Source organism: Urocampus carinirostris, chromosome 14 (assembly GCF_059441175.1).
Source record: "Urocampus carinirostris isolate Australia breed hairy pipefish chromosome 14, RoL_Ucar_1.0, whole genome shotgun sequence".
NCBI lineage: Eukaryota > Metazoa > Chordata > Actinopteri > Syngnathiformes > Syngnathidae > Urocampus > Urocampus carinirostris.
This window is the reverse complement of record NC_142362.1, coordinates 3944733-3969626: the sequence shown is the minus strand read 5'-3', so window position 1 is coordinate 3969626 and position 24894 is coordinate 3944733. Positions and strand designations below refer to the sequence as shown.

General features: G+C 38.4%; 1 protein-coding gene across 1 annotated transcript in view; it reads left to right on the top strand.

The window, feature by feature from the left end:
* The first annotated feature begins 2773 nt into the window (after positions 1-2773).
* usp9 (ubiquitin specific peptidase 9) overlaps positions 2774-24894 on the top strand; it is a 45413-nt gene continuing 23292 nt past the window's right edge. The window contains exons 1-18 of the mRNA XM_088352253.1: positions 2774-3215; positions 8063-8325; positions 16006-16151; positions 17687-17766; positions 18693-18805; positions 19971-20189; positions 20285-20400; positions 20479-20730; positions 20807-20942; positions 21014-21166; positions 21303-21407; positions 21821-22027; positions 22152-22288; positions 23231-23364; positions 23479-23569; positions 23652-23765; positions 23843-24071; positions 24789-24884. Of these exons, the coding sequence (XP_088208379.1) occupies positions 8230-8325; positions 16006-16151; positions 17687-17766; positions 18693-18805; positions 19971-20189; positions 20285-20400; positions 20479-20730; positions 20807-20942; positions 21014-21166; positions 21303-21407; positions 21821-22027; positions 22152-22288; positions 23231-23364; positions 23479-23569; positions 23652-23765; positions 23843-24071; positions 24789-24884 (2424 nt within the window). The 5' untranslated portion in view covers positions 2774-3215; positions 8063-8229. The remainder of the gene's footprint in view (positions 3216-8062; positions 8326-16005; positions 16152-17686; positions 17767-18692; positions 18806-19970; positions 20190-20284; positions 20401-20478; positions 20731-20806; positions 20943-21013; positions 21167-21302; positions 21408-21820; positions 22028-22151; positions 22289-23230; positions 23365-23478; positions 23570-23651; positions 23766-23842; positions 24072-24788; positions 24885-24894) is intronic.

The window sequence follows — 24894 nt, the reverse complement described above, 5'->3', positions numbered from 1 at the left end:
CTCCCATCATTTTAGTGGTCAGGACTAAGTTAGACCCAGGGCCATAATTGACCTGCTAACAACAGTTAGTGGTGACAATTCCGAACAAGTAACATTTACTCAGTTCCATTTACTCGAGTTAGTTTTGGGGAAATTTCGTTCTTCTAGATTCTAGAAGTATTATTTAGTCACTACTACTTGAGTAGATTTGTGAACAAGAAACTGTACTCTTACTCCGCTACATTAGGCTACTGGTACATTGAACCCGTTACTTAAATCCCTCCCACGTAAGTACACATCTACCTCTGCTAAGACTTATTTATTTTGTCAGTGACTTCATTTATTTTATTTAGATTTGGCCACTGAACACCAACAGTCTGAGTAGACTGGCTTACAATTCCATAGACTTGTAACTTATTACAATAATACTACAGAAATACTACAAAATAGATCTACAGTAATACTAAAAGAAATATTACGGAAATATAATAGGAATACTACTACGAAAATACTAGAAAAATACTACCACAGGAATACTCGAAAAACACTATGAAAAACGCCTACAGTGTATAGTAATTCTACAAAACTAAATATCAGATTTAGTGCTCAAAACGAGTACCTAATGTAACTATACTTTTATTTTGAACTAATCTTATTAAAACAAATGAAAAATAAAATTATTTAAATATATGTTTCCGCAATTTATTGATTTAGTTCACATATTGAAGCTGAAATGCGGGCGATGGTTTTCCAGGCTGGAGTGATGTGTCATTCATGAACGAAGCGGCTCAACGAGTCGACTCACTAAAGAGTCGGTTTCGCATCAATAAGGAGCTGGCCTCCTTCTAGGCGCTCTTTCAGTCTCATTTCTCTCTCTCTCTCTCTCTCTCTCTCTCTCTCTCTCTCTCTCTCTCTCTCTCTCTCTCTCTCTCTCTCTCTCTCTCTCTCTTGTTCTCTTTCCTTTTTGCTCTTTCTCTCTTTTTTCCCCTCTCTCACTCTCTTTTGTCGTCTTTCTTGCACTCCATCAGTCTTCCACTCATATGTCTCTTTTTCTTTGTGTCCATCCAGCTTGTTCCCACTCTCTTTTTATCTATCTTTCTTTCTGTACTTTCTTTCTTTCTTTCTTTCTTTTTTATCTCTCTCTATGTGTTTTTTATAAAATGCCTTTACCTTCCTCTGTCTCTCTCCTTAACAGGTTTTTAAAATGAATGAATTTTGTTCAAAATATTTCCTAATTTTAGGTTAAATATTGCGGCCGGGTTGTTAGCGCACAGCCCGACGGTGCGAGGTCCAGGGTTCAATTCCAGATACTGCAGCCTCTTGTGTGGAGTTTGCATGTTCTCCCAGTGCCTGCCTGGGTTTCCTCCAGGTGCTCCGGTCCAATTGTCCCTAGGTGGGAATGAATGAGTGAGATGTATTTCTCTGTGTGGCCTGCTACTGGCTGGCAACCAGTTCTGGGTGTCCTTTGCCCAAAGATGGCTGGTATGGGCTCCAGCACCCCCTGCGACCAGAGTGGACAAGCGGCGCATAAAATGGATGGGTACATGCAGTGTTCCCTCTAAGCTGCGCGCGTGCGCAATTGCGCACTGCCCGCACATTCTCAGCGCACAAGAAAATCTAGCCAGCGCACAAAAATGAGGGCTCAAAATTACTAATTAAGAAGCGACTTAAGTCAAAGTTACAGTGCCATGAAGGTAAAAATACACGGGTTTCCCTGACGTTGTGTCCTAAATGAGGTATTTTGAAGTCGAGTCGAAGTAGAACGCAGTTCAGTAAAGTTAGTAGAGTTTGTCGAGAACCGGCTTCTTCGGCTCGGCTCATTAAAAGGAACCGGCTCTTTCGGGTCCTAAACGGCTCTTCAGGATGTTTTTGCTTCTTTAATCCCAACATGACCAAATATTATGTAAAACTATGCACAAAATGACTTAAAAGAAGAGGGGAATAGAACAAAAAAGAAAAAAATACCAAAATAAAAAAGTAGTGAAAAGCTGAGAAAAAAAACAAAAGGAAGAAAGAAAAAAAAGGAAAAATTTAGAAAAAAGCCAGAAAAAAAAAAGAAACCTAGGAAAAAAGTAAATAGAGAACAAAAAGAAAAAAGTAACAGCTCGGAAAAAATAAACACAATGAGACATTTTTTAAAAGGAATTTAAAAAAAAGTAGGAAATAAACACGGAAAAAAGAAGAAAAAGTTTGTGTTGCATTTAAATCATTTCCAATTATATCAAGTGAATCTTATTGACAACATTGTGCTTCCACTAAAAATGTGATTAAGTACAGTTCTGTATCTTGCAACCGACTCAATAAGCCCCTAAAAATTTTAATATTATGCGACAAAATATATCAAGAAAAAAAAGAAATGGATATCTTGTGAAATAATTGTAAGAACAAACGACGTTTGTAGGCCGTACAGGCTTTGCAATAGTACACGAGTCAATTCATTCAAAAGAGAAAAATAATTGTGCAAAATGTAACTTGATGTCAAGTTTTGGACATGTTTGATAATGATTTAGTTGCCACACTTGGGATTATGGTTGCTCACTGTTGTTTCTTATTATTATTATTATTCAAGCGTTGCTCACCGACTTTGTGTGAACGCTCAGACCCGTGGAAAATTACAGGGAACATTGGGTATATGTCTTTAAAACAAACAATGGACTCTTCTCAGTGAGCCTAGCTGAAAGAGACGCTTCTCGAAGAAGAGCCTGAATTGCCATCACTACCAGACTGAGCTCATCGAGCAGTTTTTACTAAACCTCGGAGCTGGACTCTTTACGCGATCCGGACTGTTCAATGCACTTTCGGTTCAGCTGATGTGTTGACTGGGCTGCGGCGCTATCCCCTTACACACGAAGGGCCGATGCTTTTGGAGTTGGACTCGGTCGCCTGGCCTTTTTAGTGAACAGAGCACCGCTGGCAATCGCTAGCGTTTCCGCCATGTTGACCGGAATCAAGTTGTGTGCGTGAGTGACTGCTACGGGGACCGGAGTGACAAGCCCCAGAAATTGCTCGAGACTCGAGAGTTAGGGGGCTGTGACTGCGCCGGTGACGCAGGGAAAAAACACCCAGAAGCAAGAGGGGGAAAACGTCGGAATTAGAAAGCTTTCTAGCGGCGGGTCGGCGTCTACAGTGAAAAGCTGTCACCCGTACCAGGCCACGTTTATAGAATATATAGACGACATCGCCGCTCAAGGCTGGAAGTAGCCGATAAATAGAGGAGAAGTCGTATCAAATTCCTGGTGAGTTGTTAGCTAACTAGCTCTGTGGGCTAACGCTAAAGGGGATTGTTAGCCGCGCGGCTAGCAAGTTACTAGCGTCAGCTGCTGTAGTTAATAGACGACAGGCAACAATTGCATTGTTGTCATTTGTGTTTTTAATGGCGGGCAAGTGTCTCTCTTTCGGATGTTGTGTTTTTATAATACAATCGTGTGCTAGGCTGTTTAAAATGTCAATCTTCGGGCTAACATCACGTCCGTTCCCACGAACTCACCCGGTTTTACTGTCTGGTTCGGGCTATTGCTAACTACCCGTCAATTGACGACACGGGCTACTAGCTGAATAATATATGTAAGTGTTGTGTTTAACAGCGTCAATGTATGGTTCGAATAACCATTACGACTATCTTAAATGTTTATCGTTTTAAAGTATATTTCACGCTTTTTCATTCGGCATTTTTGTAATGTCGGCAGTGCGAGTTGAAAACTTGAATGATTCAAGTCAGAACTCTTCCTTTTCAGGAAATAGACGAGCCCTAAATTCAGTTGTAGTTATTTACCCTGGGAATGTACGGCGATACATTTTTCCACCTCACTATATAATGGCGTATTCTTCACTCGTGTCGGTTATTTTACACATAATTTAAACAAAATTCTTAAATGTTGAGTCATATGCGCTCGCTGCTTGTCACAACAGTACTGAGCTAGCTAACTGCACCAACTTGGGACGCTAGCACCAATGGCTAAACCATCGTTAGCATGTCCTAAGCTAGCTAGAAATGGCGACTCGGGAGTGCAACTTTGTCGCAGGGAATATAGAGCAGTCTTTGCTTAGAAGCCGGTTGCATCGATTTAATTCTCCCACTTGTTATTTTTCTTATCAATGCTTCTGCTAAGGAAGTGGTTAAATGTTATGTCAGGTCCGGCCAAGTGATGATGAGGCCTGCACGTCTCAGCGTCAATCGCTTTCGACGACGAGGCCTCCACGGAAGCTTGGTGGCTTTGGGTGGATCGCCGTGTGCATTGGATAACTTCGATTTGGAAAAGGAAACTTAAATTGTTTTTGCATTTTCTGCAGTTATCAACATTGTTAGCGCCTGCGCCTCTGCCCTCTTCGTACGCCGCTTATATTGTTATCGTTTCATACTTAACGCTGTGTGAATGCACGAATGTTGTAAAGCCGGTTCAGTCCAAAAGGCCGGCCTGCATGAAGTTTTTTCTAGAATGGAAACTGAGTGGTGTGCTAAATTTCACGTCAGGTGTGTTGGGAACACCAGGGAATGGATATTTATATACAAAGCTTTATTCTATGGCGTTTGGTAAGCCAGGATGTGACTTTGCAAAATGTGGTTTAAGTTGTATACTGAAACTGTAGCCTCTCGTAAAATTAAATTGGGCACACTTGTAATTGTTTAGAATTTAGGTTCATAGCTGCAACACTGTAAACTAGAGGTCAGGAACTTATGGCTCACAAGCCATGTACGGCTCTTTTCATGAGTACATGTATGGCTCGGAGATCAAATAGAATTTGTGCAATTGTTTATTATATTGTTACATGCAGAGCCGATTGTAGCATATGCAAAGCCGAGACATGGTGTTGCATAATAGGTTCGGTCCAGTGTATATATATATATATATATATATATATATATCTATTATAGGACACTATTTTCAACAACAGTTTACCATCAAGGTGTCGCACCAGACCATGTTGTTGCTGTAAATTGTTAAATAAGCATTTATATGGAAGCTCATTAAACAATCTATGTTTATTGTTGAGATGAAAAGCCACAGAAGAAAACTAACCCAAAACAAACCTTTTACCTTTAAACTCTAGCAAAGCACCTGGAGCAATTTGATTAGGTGAGCAGTAGGAATGGGCGGACTAATAGACAGTGTGCGGGCACTCTTTCTCTCTCAGCGCCGTCTGCAATGAAGGTAAATACTTTGGTATCCTCTTCTGCAGTATTTGGGGACATTTTTACAAAATGACTGGTCACACCTTGTTTTGTAACCATCATTTAGGACAAAAATGACAGTTAAAATGAGCTTAAACACTCATAAGTAACTGTGGGAGGGAGACAATTTTTGAGTGGTATATTTTTATGGGACTCGGGCTCTGGCATTATTATTATAAATATTTCATCTATCTGATCAAACATCACACAATGAATTAAAATGTGCTTTTGTCTGGAGAGTGGGGTTGGTGGTTCTGTTTAATTTTGTCTTGAAATATATAGTGTGGCTCTCTCGCTCAAAAATCAAAATATTTTTGCTTTTATGGCTTTTTGGCTCATAAAGGTTCTTGACCACTTTTGTAAACCAAATCCTCTTTCCTGGAATGTTTGTTCAAAAGTCTTTTAATTGCAATATTTGAGTAGAAATTTGAATCGAAATTTCCAATGCAGTCCTCTACCTGGACATCATTACGTTAGTCCAGGGGTCTTCAACACGATACCCGCCAGCACCAGGTAGCCCCCTAAGAACATTGAATAGCCCTTGGACAGGTTCTTTTGATTGGTCATTGCGATTAAAAAAAAGAAATTCCAGTAAATATGATGTCTAACTGACCTGTTGTTTTAGTCGTAAACCTAATGTCAAATAATTACAACCTGGTAATAACACTCTAACAACATAACTTTATTATAACATAGGTTGTTACTTTATAAATGTTTATGAAAACGGTAGCCCTTTGCGCCAATTGGTATTAAAAATAAGCTCTCAGCTTATAGGTTGTTAACTTCTGCCTTAGGCAGTCACTTTTTTAAACCAATTTTTGGTTTTTGCTCGAAGCATGACACACAAAGAAATCACTATTACCGTAAATGTTGGACTGTAGAGCGCACATGATTATAAGCTGCACACAGTACACCTTTAAAGGAAAACACTTTTTCGCTCATTCCTCTGCAGGCCCAAAAATTTGCATGCGGTCTCGAACCGAGGACCTTTTGCATGTTAGGCCGATGTGTTAACCACTAGACTATGGAATACAAGTCTGAACAACATAATTGATTTCTTCGTGTTCATTTTGATATGGTTAAATTGTGTCTTGTCTTTTTATTTGCTCTCTGGACAGAAGTGTTTGTACAAAAGGCACATTTTGGGAAAATATCTTGTATGACAATCCCACAAAATTGCTATATTAGAGATTGGTAACCAATATTACTTATTGCAAACAGAAGTTTGCAGAGCAGAATATTTGCCCTCTTTCATTAACAACTTCTAACATTTCAATGGCTCTGATGACCCTTTTTAAAATGGGTTATCTTGATGTGGGAGTAATACTATTTTGGTACTTTGGTAATAGTATCTTAATATCTGAATGCGCCCTCACCAAACATACATAAAATGCGTGTGTCAGCTCGTGCATGTTAATGATTAAGAAATAAATGGCTTATTGCACCCTGTCTGACTAAACATTGTTTCTTCCCATTCCCTTTTTGTTAAATTCATATTAGCCTTTCATTGACAGTTGAACTGACACAACTGCTGAAACAATGGTAATAATAGTGGTAAATCTAAGCTTTAAACACCCTTCTATTCTATAGCATATAAATGACCTATTTTTTATGTTGACAATATCTGTTTATTATTTGTTATTGCAACATCTGTTGCAGCCTGGTCATTCTGGAAAGGGGATTACCTCATGTGCGGTCCCTTCTCAAGGTTTCTTCATTTTCCTCATGTTGAGGTTTTGGAGTTTTTCCTTGCCCTCATGTAGGTTTTAGATCAGGGGATGGTGTTATAATAGTCTGTGGTTTGCAATAATTTGTAGTCTGTGCAGCTTTTGAGACTCTTTGTGATTACGGGCTATACAAATAAACTTGACTTGAATTAACAGGAAATTGGGACGAAATATATTGTTGGGAAACGGCTTGTGAGCTCTCCAGATTCTTCTATGTCTGCAAAATGAAAAATGAGAACATCTTTTGGTATCCTCTTTTCAATTTGATTTGTTTTGGCAATAACCTTTTAACTGTTTCTTACTGTCTGTAGTACTGCTGGTATGGTTCTTGTTTTATGAAGCAGTTTAAATAACTTAGTGGTCCAGCAGGTCAGTGTAGTCCAGGGGTGTCCAACAGTGTGGTCGTGGGCTCCAGGTAGCTCTCTAAGACCTCCTAAATAGCAGACTGGTTCTCAAAATATTATACGGGTCATTGTGATTTTCTAGGACATATGATATCTAACTGGCAAGTTGTTTAGTAGTCAACTGAACTTACTTGAATATAGTAACTTTTTAATAACATAGTACTAACATTATTTAAGAAATGCTTATCAAACTGGTAGCCTCTCATGCCAAGTAGTAAAACAAAATGAAGGTCTTGGCTTTAAAAAGTTGGTAACCCCTGATTTAGCCTGTCATGTTTTTTTTTCTGTGTACTGGTGGGATTTACTTACTACGTGGTTCTAAATGACCATCTGAGGCGATCTGAGCTGGCTTTTAGTTTTGGGCAATATATATTCAAACACGACGATGGATGTTAGAGCATAATCATCTTTTTAATCTTGAAAGTAGTTTTATTATCCATTCAAATGAAAAGCTTTTCCAATAAAATAATCAGGGCCTTTTTATTTTACCCGCTGTTGTTGTTGAAAAAACAGGCCCTGATGAATGGGCCAAAAAAATGAATTTTGAATAAATAGATGTTCTGCCTGCACTACATCAAAGTTGTTTTTCAATTTTATTAAAAAAAATGCCACCTATATGCTATCTTTACAGGGCAGTCTGGATCCTTTACAGTCACGACTGTGTGTTTTTATTTGAACTCAATGAAAGTCTCCTATAACTACTGCAAGCCAACATTCTATCTTTTGATTATTCCCAACCCTTTAACCCATTTCTCCCTTTCCCCTCTTCTTTATCACTTAAGGTTATGCAATGGTCTCAGCCGCACATCCAGATCTTCAGGTGCTTGTGTCCCTCTCTTGCGTGTGTGGCCTCGCTTCCCTCCGCTCCACAGCTGAGGCAGCTCTGATTTCCCTCCTGGTCAGTGCTGCATAAGAGGCCAAAATTGCCAAGATCTGCCCTGTGGCAAGCATGACTGCCACTACGCGTGGCTCTCCGGTTGGGGGCAATGACAGCCAGGGCCAGGCGCCTGATGCTCAGAGCCAACCTCCATTGCCACAGAACCAGGTAAGCATTCCAAATATATACGCTCATAAATTCATTAGATGCTTGTTCAAAACGCTGTCCTCAAAAACCCTCAACTATACAGGTATTAGGTGTGGTACCATTGCCCTCACTTTCAAACAGAATACAATTAACTCCAGTACATGTCAATAAATAATTTTTTTCACCAATATTTTTGGGCAAATATATCCGTCATGTTTCCCAGCCACGTGACATATGGGTCCGAAATCAGGACGGGCAGTCATATCTTGTCGAATAGAATAAAACAGAATATACTTTATCATGGTTACAAAACGGGTTGAACAAATTGTTACAACGAAATTGGACGTGGCACTCCAAGTTCACATTTAACTGTAAGAATTAAAAAAAGATAAAAGATAATTTACACAATATTTACACAAAGTGTGGGCATGTCGAGGCAGAAGATATTTACATTGTGTGTTACATACAGTTTTGGGATCGTATTAGTGCAATATGCGCTAGTGCAAAGTAAGCATAGGCATGATTACAATATTACATCTGTATGAGGTAGGTATCCTAATGTGTCAATATGTAAAAAAAATTATATAGCTCTGGCAGAATTACAGCCATGACGGACGGAAAGAGACACTTGAACACACGGGAGTTGAATAGCCAGTTGAGTTGAAACAAATACCAATAACCACGATAAAAGAATATAACCACCACTTTTTACCATGGTGATCAATTCCTGTGCGGTGAGCATGCTTCTAAGCCCGATTTGGAAAATGTATCCCTTTTGAGGAAGACAGAAGACTGTTGTTGTGCCGAGTCACAACACAGGCAGCCCTCAAATATTCCAGTATTTGCAGCAAACATATTTTACAAGGTGTTTTTGATGTATTCCCGAGCAGTTTTGTTAAGTACGCGTCACGTCGAAGACATTTAATATAAGGTAGCTCGCTATTTCTTACTAAGTAAACAATTTTCTTTTATTCTGAATATATTATGTATTGAATTCTTGTCCTCTACCATAAAGCTTGTTACGCCGAAATGAACTGCCAAATTACTAACGGAAAAAAAATAAGAAACAAACCTTTATAAGAGTCTTTTCGCCAAAATAAATATTTTCATCATGCCTAAAAGTGATTTCTACACAAAGTGCAAATTCCCTGTGCTTTTCTGTTCTATCACATTCCACCAAAAATTAGACACGAAGTAATTATAGTAATGTTTGCCTGAGAGGAGCCATTTCATGCCGGGATTGCTTTTTTATTTAGCACAAGGCAGATGAGAACTGGCAAGCCTCCAGACTTTTATAAGCTTTTAGATCAGCACCTTTGTATGGGGATACTCCATTTATAATATAGCGTGTACTGAAGTCGGGCAGACTGGACTATTTGTTTAGATGTGTGAGTATGTCAGGAGAAAGACTGTGTGGCTCATTACCTAGCATTGCTATTGTTATCCTCAGTTTCCCTATATATCTTTGTGCTTCCCGACAAGGTGAGCAACCTCATCTGACAGCTGCACAATATTCTTTTGACTAATCATTGCAAATGGTTTGAATAGTATAGCTGTATTTGTTTTTGTTGTCTGCTGTTTTCTGGCCTCTTCCATTGTTTACTACAGGATACTACCGTCCGTCATGGTGTCGTCACGTGTGGTCAAAGGGTCAATATATGTAAAACTAGGGGTGTTCTTTTTTGAATCATGACGATTGAATGGACTACGACTGTTCCTCCTCCTGTTGAAAACTTTCAAACCAGCGGCAGTAAACAGGCCAATTGCTGTTGCTCGGAGCAAATCACAAATTTGCAAAGTTGGCCTGTCCCGGTGGTGCCTTAACAGCTACTTGCGCTACAGAAATTGATCCTACATGTGATTGTTCCTGAGTCCATGGAAATGTGTTTATTTACTACTTTGCTCTCAGAAGCTTTTACTAGCCTTTTTTTATGTTCCCTTAGCCACTCACTCAGTCAGCCACTCAGTCACTTGGTTGCGGCCGATGGCTTGCTTCTAGCCGCTGTCGTTAGTGTTAGCTTCTCCAGGTACATAAAGCTTGGGGGAGTCTCACTGGCTTTCTTGCCCCGTCTTTCATTGATTTGCATCTTTACTCACATAAAGGTAGATTTGTCAGTAGTCTTGATAATTGATAGTGTATTTTGAGGGATTCCGTAGTATGACTTTTTAGAATGCACGCGCTTTGGTTTCATCAATGATAGAGCAACTTTTATTGGTGAAGTATTACATGGTGTTAACCACTGCCCAACCTACCGTGTGTTTAGTTTTCAGTAGCTCTTTTATTGTAATGGTAGTAAATATTAGTAAAGATTAGTCACCAATAAAGTCATTAATAATAGATCCAATATTGTATGTCAGGGGTTAGCCTTTTTCTCTAATAAGGCCATAAAAAGCTAACTTTTTTTAGTTTTTTTTTTTTATAAGATAGCCATGCCATATATTTTAAGACAAAATTCAACAAAACAGCCAAACCCGCTCTGCAGATCTTACAAATAAAGACCTAAAAATTCATTATGTCTACTAGGCATTCCATATTTTCTTCATCAAGGAAGATTTGGGCTAATCCATCAAAAAAATGCTTCGCATGAATAAAAGCTTTCTCAAATTAAAGGTGAAATGTCTTTTAAGGGAGAGCAATTTATTTGCTAAGTTTATAGTCTAGCGACAAATAATAGAAATATTTGTGCCATATCCCAGTTTCGGATAATGCAGCTCATGTTTTTAACTTTTTCAATAAGGAGACCCACACCTCATCCATCACTCAGGAGGCTCTGTTCATTGATGGCTCGTCTTCACTTCTCCCTCTTTCCGTTTACCCGCACCACTCTTTTCATCCTCTTGGGTGGAGTGTGTGTGTGTCCTTGTATGTGATGGTGTGTGTTGATGAGCGGTGGGGATACATGAGAGGCAAGCTGTATATGTAGGTCAGCCAACAAGGAGGAGCCTTTAACACACACACACTTATTTCATATTTGTCACGTTTGCATTTACATTTATCCATTTGTATAGCGCATGGGTCGGGAACCTATAGCTCGCGAGCCATTTATGGTTCTTCTCATGGTTACACATGTCTCGAAGACTAAATTCAACTCATGCAAATCCTCTCCAAGATGTTTCATTACATATATGTGCAATTTTAAGTATTGTACATGTGAAGCCAGAGCAACACTGAAATGTTGGAGGGTTCGGTCCAGTATTGACCCTTTGCACACACGTGAATACACCATGATGGATGGCATTAAACTAGTAAACAGTGGGTAAGGCCTGTAAACAACAGACAACTATAACTGTAAAAGCTATACTAGTCAACACCTCACATTTACAGTGATCCATCTGTATATTGAGCGACACTCAGTGGCATATTAGACTTCTTGTCCTCAAACCTGCTTACAGGAACGTTGATATAAACATCAAGTTCATAGGATTTTAGGGTTCTTCCTCTCCTGACTGTTAAATGTATTTTTAGTCAAATTTCTGTTTATAGTGTACATAGAGTACGGTAGTTGAAATCCTATTCAGGCTTTTGTGATCCAACCCTAATCGTAACTCGTACTACTCATAGACAGGGTTAGCGAGTAACTGAATACATGTATCGGCGTTACATAATTAGGATACAAAAAATTGTATTCTGTTGAAGTTACAGAATAAATAAGATTTAGTTAAAACAAAGATTACTTTCCAGCATTATATTTTATTTAAAAGTATACATATACCTCCTGCGGCGATAAACTAATGGTGTCTATCATAATTTGAAACACTGACACTAAAGAGACTGATGAAGTGCGTGTGTTGCACAGATGGTTCAGACGACCAACCTATACACTACTGCCTGTTTGTCAAACTGTTTTGCAGGCAAAGTTTTGTCTTCATTGTATTTCTCCTTCATTGTAGCGCTCGTTTTGTTGAACTGGTGTGAGCCTGCAGTTTCATGCAGGCAGCGCAGTTGCGTACTAGTGATTGATTGTCTTCCTTTTGTATTTTGCAGTTGTCACTGTACGATTGCAGTATTGTTATATTGAGAGAATGTTTTTACTTGGCCTAGTAAATATTTATATTGTCACAAGGATTGGCATACCCATAGGTAAAACTTGAACATGGACACAAGACATCAGAGTTTGTTGGAAATTTATAAAGCGAACACTGTGTTTAAAACAATATTTTATTCTTAATGCAAACTAAAACGGCATATCTTGTCTGTCATGTGAAAGAGAAAGTTTTTGTTTTGCTGAATAAACTATACTACGTTGTTAAAATGTAAGCGCTTTCGAGTACTAGGAGTACAAGCAACTACCTCAACTTGGTTTCCTCCAATTCTTTTTCAAGCTTACAATGTTCATCATAAACACAATTTCTGTTTTGTCTTTTGTTAGCATATTTAGGATTTGAGTAATCCAAAAGTAATCGAAAGTAATGAAGTGACATTACTGCAATACAATGGTATTCCGATTATGTTACTAATTACATTTTTCCACAGGTAACTAGTAACTGTATCAGATAACAGTAACCCTCCCAACCCTTAGATAACATAAGATATCCTTTATTCGTCCCACAGTGGGGAAATTTATTTTGTTACAGCAGTAAGACAAAGAATAATGAATAAAAGCTAACTACAGGTAGATCTCAACTAAACTCTGAGAAATGAAAATCAAATTCATCAAATTGATTTTACATGTGACACTTGGACCAATTTGGATGCTTAAGTGTTGCAATCCTTAGTTTTAAAGGGAAAAGCTTTAAGGGCAAAGGTGACTAAAAATTTGTCTGAGGGTGACATATGAAAATTTAATTACAATGGCCGCTATTGTTTTTTTTTTTTTTTTTTTTTTCCCTCACACCAATCCCACCAAAATCAAATAATATTCTACCGTATTAATTTGAATTTTTGTATTTCTAAATTTAGAAATGGGGATCTCCAATGTGGTGGTCCTCTAAGGACAGCTGAGTTGCCTGCGGGCCTCTTGTGAAAATACCTCTCCAGCGCTGTGTCGTTGTGATTTTTCAAATAATTTTCTTTTTTTTTTGTGGTTGACTGTGTCTATATAACCCTACGTCCAATAATTAACCTGATACTAGCATAGTCGAAGTATAGTAATAACATATGTTGTGGTTTTAGAAATGTCTATTAAACTGGATGCCCTTTGCTCTAATTAATAACAAAAAGTAACTTGTAAAAGGTTGAAAACATCTGTTTTTAAATATTGTACATTGTATATCATGTGTTTTTGCGAGCAAGTATCATTTCAGTATATCTTATGGCCCGCTAAAGTGTTGTCAGTGGGCTTCAAATTGTTGGTGTTCGACATCAAGAGCCGTTTGGCCAAGCAAGTCACATATTGTAACACTATCACCCAAAATTTCCATTTACTCTTCATGTTCACATGTCCATCAGTGAATGTTTTTTAAATCAATGTGCACCATGCACTTTTTCCTTCCTGAATAAGGAAAAAAATGTAAGAACAAATGGCTCTCATGAATACCAGCGTAGTACAAGATTCTGTAATTTGGTTCGATTGCATCAAACCCATCCACAAGCTGTTTTCCGGTTGCTTGGACGATTTAATCCAAGTTTGGGACAGAATAGTCTACGAGAAAAACCGTGAAAAGCCTACTACGTTGTTTGTTCTCAGCAAAACCTTGCCACTTGCTGATTTTGGTATAAATAGCACTAGATGGCACGTTTCTGAGGCATCTTGTGACACTCGACTGAACTATAATAGAAGTTTGTGAACTTTTTGAACTCTGCAATGACAACTCGTCACTTTATAGCCGTGAATGTACAGGACTGTCTCAGAAAATTAGAATATTGTGATAAAGTTCTTTATTTTCTGTAATGCAATTAAAAAAACAAAAATGTCATTGATTCATTACACATCAACTGAACTATTTCAAGCCTTTTATTATTTGAATATTGCTGATTTTGGCTTACAGCTGAAAAAAACTCAAAAATCCTATCTCAAAATATTAGAATACTTCCTCAGACCAAGTAAAAAAATAATTTTATAACAGCAAAACTAAATCAAACATTTGAAAATGTCCATTGATGCACTCAGTACTTGGTTGGGAATCCTTTTGCACGGATTACTGCATCAATCCGGCGTGGCATGGAGGCAATCAGCCTGTGGCATTGCTGAGGTGTTATTGATGCCCAGGATGCTTCGATAGCGGCCTTCAGCTCATTTGCATTTGCAGGTCTGGTGTCTTTCATCTTCTTCTTAACTATACCCCACAAATTCTCAATGGGGTTCAGGTCAGGGGAATTAGCAGGCCAATCAAGGACAGTGATGCCATGGTCAGTGCACCAGTTACTGGTGGTTTTGGCACTGTGGGCAGGTGCCAGATCATGCTGGAAAATGAAATCCTCATCTCCATAGAGCTTTTCAGCAGATGGAAGCATGTAGTGCTCTAAAATCTCTTGGTACACAGTTGCATTTACTCTGGACTTGATGAAACACAGTGGACCAACACCAGCAGCTGACATGGCTCCCCAAACCATTGCTGACTCTGGCGCCTTGACTTCCAAATGAAATGCAAAACTTGCTTTCGCCTGAAAAGAGGACTTTGGACCACTCTGCAACTGTCCAGTGCTTCTTCTCCATAGCCCAAGTCAGACGCTTCTTCCGTTGTCTTGAGTTCAGAAGTGGCTTGACCATGGGAATACGGCTATTGTAGCCCATTTCCCGGACACGTCTGTGAACTGTGGCTTTTGATACCTGGACTCCAGCTTCAGCCCACTGTCTTTGAAGCTCCCCCAAATTCTGGAAGCGGCTCTTTTTCACAATTTTGTTAAGGCTGCGGTCATCTCTCTTGGTTGTGCAGCGTTTCCGGCCACATTTTTCCCTTCCGGCAGACTTTTTGTGGATATGCTTTGAAACTGCACTCTGTGAACAGCCTGCTCTTTGAGAAATTTCTTTTTGTGTCTTACCCTCCTGATGGAGGGTATCAATGATGGTCCTCTGGACAGCAGTCAGATCAGCAGTCTTCCCCATACTTGTGATTTAGTTTACTGAACCAAGCTGAGTGTTTTTTAAGGCTCAGGAAACCCTCGCAAGGTGTTTCGAGTTAATTAGATGATTCAGGTGATTAGTTGAATAGCCTACTTGTATACTTTTTCATGATATTCTAATATTTTGAGATAGGATTTTTGAGTTTTCTTAAGCTGTAAGCCAAATTCAGCAAAATATTCAAATAATAAAAGGCTTGAAATAGTTCAGTTGATGTGTAATGAATCCAGAATGTATGACATTTTTGTTTTTTTAATTGCATTACAGAAAATAAAGAACTTTATCACAATATTCAAATTGTCTGAGACAGTCCTGTATACGTTATCTGAAATTTTTTTTGGGCTTAAATCACAACTTATATAAATTTGGGATTTAAAAAATGTCTGTTTTATACTCTAATAAATATGGATTAAGCAAAATTTAAGGCTTTTTTTCCCTTTGTGTGCGGCGCGGTAGTTGTGGACCACTAGTGTAAGGGATATTATCTAACAGTACCCTGCATTTATTTTATGACATCATTTACTACATTATGATCATTTTAAAAAACATTTCCTGTGTTGGAAAAATTTTAACAAACATGGTAAACAATAACAAAGATTATTCATTCTTCAATCGAAATTATTGATCAACAAAATCAACACATGTGTTGCTATTAAAGTGATTGCAGCGCAACCTTTAATCCTGATTGTTTTTGTTTCAGACCTCATCTCCAAACTCATCCAATGAGAACTCTCCAGTCAGTCCACCTGATGAGCATGGACAAGGGGATGGGCCTCCTCAATTGGCGGAGGAGGAGCCCGCCTTTCCCCACACCGACCTAGCCAAGCTAGATGACATGATTAACAGGTACACAAAAACATTCCACCAAGAAGGTTTACTGTTGTCTTTCTTATGGTTTAAAGAAGAATCCTTAGATGTAGTAAAACTGAAAAAGAGGATTTTATCTGGCCTATTATTTGTTTTTACACAAATTGGGGAGGAGACATGACTGTGATTAATTTCCTTAAGCTTATGTCGCCTTAAAGCTGAATGAGAGTTTATGCTCCTGCTTCAGTTAAGTTTTGTCTCACAGGTGCATAGTGCGTAGCATGAAAAGACGTTTTCTGATCAAGTAAGCTAAACTCCAAACTAGGGTTGCAACTGATGACTATTTTAATCGTCCACTAGTGACTAGTCAAATAAACTTCTGTACATTTTTTAGGGATAGGCAAAAAAATAGATTAACATTAAGTTAACATTTTGTATCCCTTTACCCAAGAACAGGCTCATCAGCAGCAGCGGGACAGTAAACAAAACAAATATGTGCATTTTGTGAAGTGCATTCAGTGGTCAACCTCAAAGTCTGTAACAAAGTAATTAACAATTCTCAACGGTTTTAACTGATGTTTGGCGTTGTTAAAGTTTCAATAATTGACTTTTATTAGGACTCCATGCATTTTATTTCTAGTACAGTAATATCTTGGTTATCAAAGTTAATGGGGACAATAAAATAAAAATAGGAAAATACGTCAAACATTTACACTTCTTTCACAATGTCTAGAAATTGGCCAAGGTAAAATGCACTGTTGCAGAGGATTTAGAGCTTTAAACCGGTTGTGTCCATATGGCCACTTTTGGAAACTCTTAGACATACCTTTTAGAAAAAATGTATAAAATACAATGTTTAGATTTCCAGATTGTAAAAAAATTTGCTCTATGACCAAGTAAGGCTTCATGCTTTTGTCTCAGCTGTTTTTCAGCTTAGATGCCCATGCTTCACTCTCACTGGCATGTGATAACAAAAGAAATTCAGGCGAGAATAAAAAAACTCCTATTTCTGTGGGGTCCAATTTAGATTACCCTACGTTATTAGCTCTTGTAGTGATTATTTCAGTTTGGGACAAAACTTGAGAGTGTTACCTTTCAAAAGAGACAAAAAAAATATTCTCTAAACGGTTTAAGAACCGCAGTCAATTTACTTTGGGTACATCTTGGATTGGGATTTTAGGCGAATTTTGCAGGATTGTTAAGGGGTTGATTGTTTCCAACCTTTTTTTAAGCTGAGAGCTACTTCCTGTTGCTCAAAGGGTTTGATTTGCATTTATAAAATACCAACTTTTATAATGTAAATACTTTGTTCCTACCATGTTATTACCAGAGTAGTCATTGGAAGTAGCGTTAAATAGACTCAGTCAGCCACAAAAAATTATTTTGCTAGAAAATCACCAGGCCCAGCACTGGTGAGCTACAGGTCGGCGGGCACCACAGCTGTCCTTAGGGGGGCACCCTGTTGTCAGCGGGCAACACAACACGTTGCAGAACCCTGGTTTTAACCATCCATATAAACAATATCTCAACAGTTGCCCAGCTTTCATAATGAATGTAATCCTTCTTCATCCCAGGCCTCGTTGGGTGGTTCCAGTTTTGCCAAAAGGAGAGTTGGAAGTCCTTTTGGAGGCTGCTATAGACCTCAGTAAAAAAGGTAGGAATTTGTAACGAACCACAGTTCTTGTTTTGTTTTAAAATGTTATATTAGAAAATACAGTATTCAACCACTACTTCACGGTTGATTTAATGAAAATTAACTCCGTTAAATAAATGTATCTAAAACCTAAGTATCCATTTTTAAAGGTACTCTGCCTAGGAATTCGTGATTGCCGTTTATTACATGACTTAAAATTCCTTAAGTGGTTGACATCTTCATACTAAGGATATTATAGCGATAACTTTGTAATATTAGTTTGTCTCGTGGGACATTACACTTGTTTTACCCACTAGCCACTAAAGTTAGCCGATTGACTGAAGTCCATGGACCGCCAATGAATTCTGTTTTTGGTTCTATCTTGTAAATAAAGGTCGACCAAGAGATCTCTACTGAGTCTCGCCCTTGATTCATGGTCTTCTACTTCACAACAATTTTCCTTTTGCTCTCATAAGCTTTTACTGGTCTTTTGAGTAGCTTCTCCTGCTGGTTGCTAAAGTTAGCCATTTCACTGCAGTCTCCAACTCTGACCAGAGTTGGACAGCTGCTCTTTTTAGCTTCTCCAGGTAAATCCAGCTCGCTGCATCTTTAGTGTCTATTGTGAGTGTTGACACCAATCCTCCTGCACACTGTAATGTAACTTCCATCACAGAAAAACAGTTTCAGGAGTCTGCTCGTAAATGTTGCAAAGTAGTATCCTTTGGGCTTCCATTCTTCTGCTCTCTGATAGGCCTGCGTGAGAATCGCACATGCGCCATAGACCTTGGAATTCTTGCTTTAAGCGATCCGCGGATCTCGTATTTTTCGAACTGTAGTCATTGATTCAAAAGGATCACAGATAGTGATGATTTATTGTGCCCCTCCACCAACCATTGCATTTTGCATTTATCATATTCTGGTATTTGAGAAAAATGTTCTTCCTGCAGGACTGGATGTGAAGTGTGAGGCATGTCAAAGGTTTTTCCGCGATGGTCTGACTATCTCATTCACAAAGATCCTAACAGATGAGGCAGTCAGTGGCTGGAAGTTTGAGATCCACGTGAGTAACTTTAAATCCGGTTGTTGTTTTTTTTTTAAAATAACTGATGAGTGCATATTATTTTTTTGAAAAAGCATACAAGAAAATAATATTTGGGGAAATTAACTCTAGGCATATATTTTGTAATTGAAAACTAAAGCTTCTAAATCATCCACATAAATCAATGAATTTGGAAGCTATGGGTTTAGCATTTGATTTTTTTCTCCTTCATGTCATCGTGTTGCATAAAAAAAATCTTGCATCATACCTACCTTCTCTTCAAAGAAATTTTAAACACAATTAAGTAGATTTGTGTACTACACAAAGTGTTTATAATTAGTGTTTTCAAATGTACTATGCCCACAAATTTTAAAGTACAGATCCCATAAGGTACTGGGAAATTGATTCTTTGTAACCGACGTTATCTATTGTCAGTTACTGTTATCCCTGCAGTACAAAAGGCTCAATATTTAATTGAATTTTCCAACATACAATATAACATGATGTCATACAATTGATGAATACAATATTTAACGGCCTGTTTCATTTAAAAAATCCTTCACAGTTACAAACATTCACCTATTCAGATCATTTATATTCACTATTTTTGGGGGATTCAATTTTTTATGATTTCAAGATGAAATATTTTTTTAAAAAGTTTTAGTTGATAGATAGATAATTAGCTAAACTAGTAAACCAAACTAATTCTCCTCAGACTAGTCGTAAATGCAGTTTTGATTATGAAAAGTTACCCCAATATACAGTTTTTTACAGTAGGGGTAAATAACTAAAAATTGCAAAATTGACAGTTTCTTTAAGTTTTTAATGTGTCATCGATGTTCTCCCGGACCAAAGGTGCATTACATAAACGAAAAGAGAAAAATCATCGAATCAATGAATTTAAAAAAAACATTTTTAAGCTGTTAGTTAATGGGCGAGTAAACAGTGCAGATAGATGGCTTAAATTAGACACCCAAAAATTGCAATATTTGGTGTGCTGGCTTGTAGGCAGATAGTGACCCAATGAGACGAACGCAAACCAAAGTGTTAAAAATTGAAAAGACACTGTGCCCTCAGTCGTATGTCATTGTAAGAGTTGACACATGCACAAATGCTATGTTGTAATTTTGTGCAAAATACTTTTTCCTCCCCTGTTTTTACTTTTTACTGCAATGGTTATTTCCAGCGATGTATCATCAATAACACGCATCGCTTGGTGGAGCTGTGCGTGGCCAAGCTCTCTCAGGACTGGTTTCCCCTACTAGAACTTCTGGCGATGGCCACCAACCCTCACTGCAAATTCCACATCTATAACGGCACTCGGCCCTCTGAAACGGTCCCCGCCGGAGCACAGTTGGCTGACGACGACCTTTACGCCAGACCACCAGATCCACGCTCACCTAAAGTATGTCAATGCCAATTTTTAGTGTTACTTGACTTATGGAACCAAAAGGTCTTTAGTGGTTTTCACAGAGGTATTTTCTCTCTTGTCAATTGCAGGGCTGGTTGGTGGACTTAATAAATAAATTTGGCACGTTAAACGGGTTTCAAATGTTGCACGATCGCTTCATGAGTGGCGAAGCACTGAACGTCCAGATCATCGCTGCACTTATCAAGTAAACTTAGTTATAATTCTGTACTTATCTCTTTATGGTGTTCTTATTCCTCATGTGTCCTCTTATTCTTCATTCCAGGCCTTTTGGCCAGTGTTATGAGTTCCTCACCTTGCACACAGTGAAGAAGTACTTCCTTCCCGTCATTGAAATGGTTCCCCAGTTCCTGGAAAACCTTACTGACGAGGAACTTAAGAAAGAGGCCAAGAATGAAGCCAAAAACGACGCACTGTCCATGATAATCAAGTCTCTAAAGAGTCTTGCATCCCGCGTACCAGGCCAAGAAGAGACTGTGAAGAATTTAGAAATTTTTAGATTAAAAATGATTCTTAGGTACATATTTTGTATTACAAAGGCAAAGCAAGACAATAATGCTTCATGAGGTTTACATTTCCCCTTTTCCCCCCAGGTTATTGCAAATTTCATCTTTTAATGGCAAAATGAATGCACTAAATGAAGTCAATAAGGTAATTTCTAGTGTATCTTATTACACTCACCGGCACAACCCTGAGGAGGATGAATGGCTGACTGCTGAGCGCATGGCGGTAAGCTCAATTAGTCACCACATTTGCTCTCCAAACTTCACTTGGTACTCACTCACTTTTTTGTGCTTTAGGAGTGGATCCAGCAGAATCACATCCTTTCCATTGTCCTGAGGGACAGTTTACACCAGCCGCAGTATGTTGAGAAACTGGAGAAGATCCTTCGCTTCGTTATCAAAGAGAAAGCTCTTACCATGCAAGATCTTGATAACATCTGGGCTGCACAGGTTAGAATCTAGTATTATCATGAATGGTACCTTCACAAATGTGAAGTTTGAGCCCCCTGGGCGCAATTTCTATATGAATTACTGTACTTTATATGTAATGCTGAAGTTTTTCTCTGTTTTTTTAATTTACTCACAGGCTGGCAAGCATGAGGCTATTGTGAAAAATGTCCATGACCTTCTGGCCAAGTTAGCTTGGGATTTCTCACCAGAGCAGCTTGATCATCTGTTTGACTGTTTCAAGGTTCGTCATATGTCATAATTCTGGCCAATCATCAAATCGAAATGAAAACAAATTAAACAACAATATCCCCAATTTGCCAGTACCATGAATAAACTTGTCGCAATTATCAATAGACCAAGATAAAAAGGAAGTTGGTAATACTGCTGGCCTTGATAAATTTAGTGACTTGGTTCTTCCCCTTTGTCCCTACAAACACACGATGAAATAAGATATCCACTCAGTGCATTTTTCTGTACAGCTGTTTGTTTAGGCTCTCAAACCAATCTTTAAAGTCGTTTTTAGCAAAATGAGTTGAGGAAACTCATGGCCTAATCGAACATGGCGTACCGAACACTTAAAATAACCCATATTTTTACACTCTCAATGGATATCGACAAAACAAATGACTAAAAAGTTGAATTGTTGCCATGCAGGCAAGCTGGACAAATGCCAGCAAAAAGCAGCGTGAAAAACTGCTGGAGCTTATTAGGCGCCTGGCTGAGGATGACAAAGACGGCGTGATGGCCCACAAAGTCCTCAACCTTTTGTGGAACCTGGCCCACAGCGACGACGTGCCTGTAGACATAATGGACCAAGCTCTTAGTGCTCACATTAAAATACTAGATTACAGCTGCTCACAGGTAAGTTACAAAATGTAATTCCTTGATTTAGTTTTACCAACTTTACAGATCTTTTTTTCTTTACAAACCAGTACCAATTATGTGCAGTATGTATGTGCTTATGTTGTTCTTTTTATGTTCATAGGACAGAGACAATCAAAAGATACAGTGGATTGATCGCTTTATAGAGGAACTTCGAACCAATGACAAATGGGTGATTCCAGCCTTAAAGCAAATACGTGAAATCTGTAGCCTTTTTGGAGAAGCTCCACAGAATTTAAGGTAAGATCATAGCTGACATGTAAAGATAAATGCACGCAGACTCAACCGAACTTTGCTTTCAGTCCAACAGACTTTCTAACTGTAATGTTATTTGTCTTCTAGCTCATTCTCAAAGAAATGTAGTTTAAGAGTGAGCAGAGTTTCATAGTCTGGCCATTATACTAGATTTATATAAATTGATTTCATGGGTCAGATGAAATTGTACGGCGGGCCGGATGTTGCCCGCGGGCTGTGAGTTAGACTCTTGTGTCTTAGAAGAAAGACGTCAAACATCTGATGCCAGCACATAAATATGAGTGGTGTTTTTACTTACCTTCTATACCAATATTGGACCTAACAGCCAAATTATAATAGTTTTCTGTCAGAATAGCTCAATGAATATAGAAAATGACCAAAATTAGGATAATACGGGTCTTTTGTTTAACTGTTATTTAAGGGATAGTGGTTGTACTGTGCATTTAACTTTCGCTGAGTATCTGCCTTTGAGTCAAATGTATCAAACACGAATTATCAGCCTGACCTTGGTTATAAAATACAACTCGAAATGTATTTATTTATATCACTTGCGCATACATCACGGGAGTCTGATTTGTGTGCTTTCTGCAACCAAGCTGTCTATTCAAATTGGATAAATTATATGAAATAGATTACGTTTTTTCTTAACGACCGTTGTTTGATGGGAAATTTATGTTAAGATATATTTAAGTTTTTTTATTAAGTCAATCTTTTATCAAATAAAACTATATGTTATGGTTATACTCTATTGTACTTCCTCTTACTCCTAGCTTCTGATGTATACCAATGAAAATGTAGCCACTCGTCAGGCGTCCTCGCAATACGATTTTTGGTCTTTGTTGTTTCAATTCTCAAGATCTTTGTCCTGCAACTGATTTATTATACTTTCCTTACTCAAAATATACTAATACTATATTGATGTTTTAGTCAAACCCAGAGGAATCCTCATGCGTTTTACCGCCATGACCTTATCAACCAGCTGCAAAACAACCATGCTCTGGTTACGCTCGTGGCTGAGAACCTTTCTGCTTATATGGAGACAATGCGGCAGTTCTCAAAAGGTATGAATTTGAAAGATGATGTAAGCATCTGAGAGATGTTGTAAATCCTATAATAAAGGCAACACGTCTGAACAACCTGTCATTTGCACACTTTTTTTTTTATCATGGTTGCAGAAGAACAGGCAGAGTTTGACCCTCAGATAGTCCGGCCAGGAAGTCGCTACAGCCATGTCCAGGAAGTGCAAGAACGACTGAATTTCCTGAGGTACTGGATGACAAAGGCTTATAAAAGGATGGATTTAGTTTCGATTACCTCTAAATGTCAAATATTTTTATGTTCATGTTAGGTTCCTTCTTAAAGATGGCCAGTTGTGGCTCTGTGCTCCTCAAGCCAAACAGATTTGGAAATGTCTGGCTGAGACTGCAGTTTTCCTCTGTGACCGTGAGGCTTGCTTCAAATGGTACCTATCCAGACCCTACATTTTCCCATCCTACGATCACAAGTGTCTTGAACAACGTCCCATATGTCTCATTCCAGGTATTCCAAGCTTATGGGCGATGAACCAGACTTGGACCCAGACATCAACAAGGACTTTTTTGAGAATAACGTCCTTCAGCTGGACCCATCACTATTAACGGAGAATGGCATGAAGTGTTTCGATAGGTTCTTTAAGGCTGTCAATTGCAGGGAAGGAAAATTAGTGGCCAAACGCAGGGCTTACATGATGGATGACTTGGAACTCATTGGCCTAGACTACCTCTGGAGGGTGAGAAAAGCTCTTTAATTTTTTACCCGAACACTTCAACTCGTATTAGTTTCTGACATACATGGCTGGTCCACGTTTCAATGACTCAGACACAAACCTAGGCTTGTGCAGTAAAGAATGTTTGCCAAAGTTATTTTTTATTTTCATGATCATATTGAAGAGTAAAAGTTGAATGTTGTCCTACTTCAACACCTTGCCGATACCTTAAGATGGGCTCTAATATTGATAATACAAGACATTGGTACTTGGCTAAACATAGTCAAGATTGTACCAGCTCAATTAGACAGAAGACCAGTCATCTTGCTGGAGCACAGCTCAGATTGACATAATCACTGTAAACGTATCTGTAACCCCTAAGACTGCATCGTAGAGTAATGATAGCGGGTCTGTCGATTCCTTTACCAGCTCTTTTAAGTTATGGTACTCACGATAGTAGCTGATAGCCTTCAACATTCAGGAACCTAAAAATAAAAAAATGGTACATTTCCATTATTTGAATGAAATAATGAGGCAAACTATTGATCTAGGATTGAAAGGTATTATTATTTTTATGTTTTCATTTTATTTTTTGCAGAGGGAAAGGAATCTTATTTAGTAATGGTATGTGGTAATCGTAGTGGTAACCACCTGAGATTTTGATTCCTGTCTCTGTCTGAAAACATTTATCTAACATCCTTAATTATAACTTTAATTGGATTTGACTGACTTTTGTGGTAGGTGGTCATTCAAGGAAGTGATGACATTGCCAGCAGAGCCATAGACCTGTTGAAAGAGATCTACACCAATCTTGGACCAAAGTTACAAGTCAACCAGGTAATCAAAT